At 43.3% G+C, this 6,286-nt stretch overlaps 1 protein-coding gene across 2 annotated transcripts in view; it reads left to right on the top strand.

Annotated features, from left to right (window-relative positions):
• The window catches only part of esyt2a (extended synaptotagmin-like protein 2a), a 22,159-nt gene extending 16,058 nt beyond the window's left edge, over nt 1-6,101 (top strand). Inside the window, exons 18-24 of one of the 2 annotated variants that reach the window (XM_008334966.3) lie at nt 111-260; nt 505-941; nt 1,704-1,802; nt 1,917-2,048; nt 2,267-2,372; nt 2,713-2,762; nt 3,152-6,101. In XM_008334966.3, the coding sequence (XP_008333188.1) occupies nt 111-260; nt 505-941; nt 1,704-1,802; nt 1,917-2,048; nt 2,267-2,372; nt 2,713-2,762; nt 3,152-3,194 (1,017 nt within the window). In that variant the 3' untranslated portion in view covers nt 3,195-6,101. The other variant, XM_025066327.1, reaches the window with a different exon arrangement.
• The last annotated feature ends 185 nt before the right edge of the window (nt 6,102-6,286 follow it).

The raw sequence follows: 6,286 nt of genomic DNA, 5'->3' as shown, positions 1-6,286 counted from the left end.
GGGGAGAGGGGGGGGGTGGATAATTACAGCGATAATAGTCAAACAAAGGAGAATCTTTCAGTGGATTTTTTTTCCATCTGCTCTCTGCTGCCGCCTTGTGTGTGATTCAGGTGAAGGACGAGAAACACGAGTGTTCTCTGGGAACGTTGACGCTGCCACTCAGCCACCTGCTGGAGGCTGAGGGCATGACGCTGCACCAGCGATTTCCTCTGAAGAACTCTGGGCCCAGCTGCACCATCAAGATGAAGATGGCACTGAGGGTGAGGAGTGACACCACAAGATGGCGCTCTCCGTTTACCTTCGCAGTGAAGGATTTGTTTTTGGTTGTTGTTGGCATTAAGTCGTCCTCCTGGAACATTTGTGTCAGTTTTTTTTTTCTAATTATTTTGCAGATTCTTCTGTTCATTTTCTTTTTGACTAAATTAAAAAAAAACTTTCATTAATATTTTAACTTCAAAAAAGGTCAATAAACCAATATCAACACGAGGTTTCTCTAAATTACAGGTGCTGTCCCAGCTCCAGGAACCTCCCTCCTCCGCCTCCATCAGCTCCAACCCCCCCTCGGTTCAGACTGGTAAAACCAACTCCTCAGACTTTGACTCAACAAAGACTCCCAGCGCCACCGCCGGCAGAGACGACATTCCACGCTCCGCCTCTGTGTCGGCCCAGGACCTGCTGAAGCGACATAAGGATGGAGCGGAGGCGCTCAGGTCTCCTGGAAGCACAGATTTACGTCAGGGTGGTGGTGCTGCTGGAGGAGGAGGAGGAGGAGGAGGAGGAGCAAACCTGGCAGAGTTTGGGAAAAGCGCTTCGAGCATGGCCCTGTCAGACTCCCAGCAGCCCCTCTCAGCAGGCAAGGAGCCGACGCCCAGCATCGCCTCCGACATCTCCAACCCTTACGCCACCCAGGAGCTGCAGCAGAGGCTCCAGCTGCTGCAAAAGTACCTGTCAATCAAACGTCCTAAGTACCTGTCAATCAAACGTCTGCAAAAGAACCTGTCAATCAAACGTCCTAAAACTCAGATGTACCTGTCAATCACTCTATGCCTTTTGCACCAGTGATTAGAGCCATTTGGACAATTCTGAGATTCACATTAACATCAAAATCTGACCATTCTCTCCATGGACTTTGGTCTGAACTAACATCTCTGATTTTCTCCATGGTCTTTGGTCTGAACTAAAATCTCTGATTTTCTCTATGGACTTTGGTCTGAACTAAAATCACTGATTTTCTCTATGGACTTTGGTCTGAACTAAAATCACTGATTTTCTCCATGGACTTTGGTCTGAACTAATCTCTGATTTTCTCCATGGACTTTGGTCTGAACTAACATCTCTGATTTTCTCCATGGTCTTTGGTCTGAACTAAAATCTCTGATTTTCTCCATGAGGTTTGGTCTGAACTAAAATCTCTGATTTTCTCCATGAGGTTTGGTCTGAACTAAAATCTCTGATTTTCTCCGTGGACTTTGGTCTGAACTAAAATCTCTGATTTTCTCCATGAGGTTTGGTCTGAACTAAAATCTCTGATTTTCTCCATGAGGTTTGGTCTGAACTAAAATCTCTGATTTTCTCCGTGGACTTTGGTCTGAACTAAAATCTCTGAAGTTTAGGACGTGATTAATTTTTAATTTCCAGTTTTGCTAAAATTAATAAAATGAATGAATGAAATGATGAGCTAACCTCCTGGTCTGTCTCTGCAGCGGCTCAGGTCCAGCCTACTTCCCTCTGGGTGAGATCCAGCTGACGGTCAGGCACAGTTCACAGAGGAACAAACTCATCGTGGTTGTTCACAGCTGCAGGTACGAACCAATGAAATCAAAGACTTCAACAACCTTTCACTGGTGATTTCTAAGATGGTCTCCTTACTGAGTGTGTGTGTCTGCGTGTCTGTGTGTGTGTGTGTGTGTGTGCAGAAATCTGATCGCCTTCACTGACCAGGGATCAGACCCGTACGTGCGGCTCTACCTGCTGCCTGACAAGCGAAGATCAGGTCGAAGGAAAACTCACACCTTCAAGAAAACGCTCAACCCGGTCTACGACCAGACGTGAGTTTGTGTTCTTGCTGCTAGCACTCGACGACCACTCGGCAACTTCGTTGCCTCCGAAAAAATCAAGTTTGTCCTGCATTAAACCCGGATTCAAACCTGACCCTCCTCCTCCCACTGGGCCACAGGGGGACCCTGAACCTCATGTTTAATTCTCTAACAGCCAGGCGATGATTTCGTACAGTGAATTTCAAAGCTGGCCTGTTTCCTGTGTTCAGGTTTGAGTTCAGTGTCTCCCTGGTGGAGCTGCACCGACGGACCCTGGACGTGGCCGTGAAGAACAGCGGCGGTCTGTTCTCCAAACACAGAGGCCTTCTGGGAAAGGTAGTTCACATTCCTTCCTTCAGTTTCTGACGCTAAAGTTTTAAAAATTCTGTTATTCTGAGCCCCAGTGTTTGTCAGCTTTGAGCATGCAGCTCCCACCCTTGGCCTGTAGGTGGTGCTAAGTACACATGTAAAAGAGCATGTGACCTGGTACTGTTCAAAGTCAGTGCAGCAAGCTAGCAATTGGTGGAGTGTAAGCTAGTACAAACTGTAGTGTGATAACCTTTGTCTTCTCTGAGGCTAGGCTAGCTCATGCTAGCTCATGCTAACGCTGCTCCTGGTACTGTTGCTCTAAAGAACGTTGTTGTTTTTGTGCTGCTGTTTTTTTTTAAACCTTCAGATTCTGGTGGAGTTGACTCAAGATGACATCACCAAGGGTTGGACCCAGTGGTGAGTCCAGACTTTCTGACTTTCTGACTGTTAAATTAGCAACAAATGAAGCCTGACCATCTGCATCGTTAGATTTATCACACAGTAAAGTTAGAGAGTTCTAATCCAAGGTAATCCCTTCATCCCAGATGGATGTTCAGTTTAGGGTCAGTGTCTTTAGTGGTGTTGATGTTGGTGATTCCAGTCCATCCTTGAGTCAGAATCGTCTTTTCTCGGACGACGTCCTGTCTGTGAGTCTCCGTCCTCTCAGGTTAAACCCGAGGTTAAACTACGACTGCGTAGTTAATCTTAATCTGAAAACCAAGTCCTGACTCTCAGACTCACTCCAGTCCAGGTTTTCTTTCAATCCCAGACACCTGTGGATCCATGTCTTCTCCTTTGACCTGCAGGTATGAACTGACAGAAGATGGTTTGCCAAAGTCTCAGCTATAGAGGGCGCTGTGACAGCTTCATCATCACCAACGATGTCGACATCTCTTCCTTCTGTTATTGGTCCATATTAGTGCGACGTCTTTGTCTGAGGAGCGACTTGGGTCACGTTGATGATTGGCCGCTGCTGACGTCATCGTCTTCATCGTCTTCATCGTCTGTCCCGACTTATCAACCAATAGCTGAACACATTTAACCACATGCTGCTTCTTTTGTTGACGTTTCTCTGCTTCGTCGGGACGTTGAACAGACGACTCCTGGTGTTAGCGTTAGCCTGTTGCTAAGTCGCCTTCTCACAGTGACCTACGTGGCTTCTCGACGCCATCGTGACATTGCAGTGTGTACGATGTTTTTAATCAAAGCCAAAGCTCTGACACCAAAAACGCATGTCGTCATGGCAACATTAGCTTGTTGTCATTTGCTTTCCTTGAACTTTTAAAATGAAACCTGATGCTGTTGTCCTTTTGATGTCGACGCTGGAACCTCTGCCGTCCTGGTTCTAACGCTAGTGACGCTAACGTCTAATGTACCATTCACATGCTTTTCATACCAGTGTAGCCTACTGGTTCTAATTCACTATTGGCTAGCTAGACGCTCACATGTCATTATCACATTATATGCTAGCACATGCTATGATATATTGTTGCATACCAGTGCCATGCTAACACAGTGGTAATCAGCTACATTCTAGCAAACTGTTAAATCACTGCTCACACATCATCATCATCATCATCATCATCATCATTTGATGTCGTCAGGTCAACACTGTCCCGGTCCGAGGTGTTGTCTTACCATCAGCGTGTTTCTTAAGCGTTGGCTCCCGTCATAAACTTGGCCTTAAAGAAGTTTCTGTTTTAGACCAATCACTGAAGCTTCTTCACCCGACCGTCTCTTGTGCGTCTTGCCCTCAGCATATCTGCGACGTCCCTGAGATTTTCATTCTCATTAGAGTCAAAAGAGAAATATCACAAATTACACGTGAGCGACAAAAGTTTTAGAGCTTCCTGTCGTGTCTTCAGATCAGTTCTGGTGAATCCCACCAGTTAATCCACCTCCTCTGATCTGTTCACTCTCAGATTTGTTCCAGCTCTTGAGTGTTGAATTCCCTGACTGACTTAAAGAGCAGGATCGCAGACTTGGTGGAACCACCTGGGGATTGTGGGTAAAGTCGCTTTAATCTATAATAAAAGTGTCGTTTTTCAGCATCAGTCTTTGATCGCCGCCGTCGTGTCGCCTCAACATTCCCTACATTCATATCCAACATACACTACGTTGTCAATCCATCACTACAGCTCCACATCGTTGACATTTTCTTGTAGATGTTTAAAAAAAAAAAAAAAGGTCAGGAAATATTTGTGTTTTTGCATTAATGAAATCACATCAGTCGCAAAAGTCAAGCTCCCCTTTAAGAAACAAATACCAGGAAAGTTTAAGATGGTTTCAGATTCAGGTGGCGCCTCCAGTGGTGACAGCCTGAATTACCCATTTCTATAAAAATGAAGCCCAGTTTATTTTCCTCCCTCGTGTTTTCGTGGAGAACAAAGATGTTTGTAAATAATATAAAAATGCCGTCTGAACACCAGAGACGGACGTCAGCGCCACCTCTACTGGCCAAATGTCTGTGTTTTGTTATTTTCTCCTCATTTTGTCTTTATTTTATTTTTTTTCTTATTTCATAACAAATAAATAATGTGGGTGGAGACTGTTAGCTTCAAGTGAAACATAGCAAAACAGTCAAACCTGATGTTAAATAATATAACTTGGTTGTATTTTTAATTTTCTACCAGTAGGGGACAGGAAGCGGAGGCATCACTTGTTTATCTCACCAAGTACCAAGCATGCGCCACAACTTCAGTAAATGCGATGGCGTCGACGTTTGGCTATAGTGGCTATGCTAGCCGATGCTTCAGACTCTGTTTGTCTTCTGTAGGTACTTATTATTTGATATTTACTTTTAGCAGTTACATAACATAATGACATTGTATTAAAAAGGTGAGCTACAGTGCCTGTCTGACCCTCATGCTACGTTAGCGACATTTGACTAGCGACAGCAGCTACAATAGGCCCTTTGACACTTGACTTGAGTAGCTAATTTACTGAGCTTTCCGTAATAATAAAATGTATCTTAATTAGTTATTTTTTTGTTAGTGCCTTAAGATGGACTTTTCTATGTTAGCCTCATTGGATTAGCTTTGGGCTAATGCAATGATGCTAAGTCAATTTGGGCTGTTTACGGCCCAAATTGACTTGTACCTGCTGTGTTGTGGTCAAGGTCGTAGCTTTGACCTTTGTCTTCGGCATCTATTTTTTTGTTAGACACGTTGATATTGAACACCTTAGCTAGCTTAGCCTCAGTATGAACAACAGTATTAGCATCAGACTTTGCAGCAGCTTTCGTTCATTCATTGGAGATTAACTGTTAGCACATGTGGCTACCGTGGCATGACGTCTCCAAGTACATGAGTAGAAACAAGTATAGCGCCCTCTTGACTATAGTAAAACGCAGTTGCCTGAACATCCCCAAAAATACATATTAAAGTTGCAAATATGAACTCTGACAATCAGAACAACAGGACATTCCAAAGATAGCGTGCAGTCGTACAGTACAAGGTTTGATTGTTTTGCTAAATCCAGATAAAATAAAATAATAAGGAAAACATCAGTTTAAGATCGATGGAAACAGCTTGTGTTTTAAAAAAGACCAGTACGTCTTAGTTGTGATTTTGTATTTGGTCGATCGTGTGCATTTAAGCTTCATATTTTATTCAATTGATCGAAAAATCCCATGTTTGTTTCTTTTAAATAAATCACAGATTTATAAAGTTAGTTTTTTTTCTAAATTAAAAGTGGAGAAATTTAACCTGTAAAGTCATGAAATTATATAAAAACATGTTCAATGTTGTGACAACAGCGTGGCTCCTGTTTTCTTGTTAAGGTTGATGCCGTATGTTAGAACACACTAATGTAATTATTGTTAAATTAGTTTTTCTTCTATGGTAGAAATGTCTGTGTTAAAATGGCTTGACACTCCAGTTGTTAGACTGTTGCAGTACAAACTTTAACCGCTAGACTTCAGTATTTAATGGTTAGGTTTA

Source organism: Cynoglossus semilaevis, chromosome 20, assembly GCF_000523025.1.
Source record: "Cynoglossus semilaevis isolate Cse_v1.0 chromosome 20, Cse_v1.0, whole genome shotgun sequence".
NCBI classification, from domain to species: Eukaryota; Metazoa; Chordata; class Actinopteri; order Pleuronectiformes; family Cynoglossidae; genus Cynoglossus; species Cynoglossus semilaevis.
The sequence above is the reverse complement of the archived record's forward strand: the minus strand, read 5'-3'. Positions and strand labels throughout refer to the sequence as shown.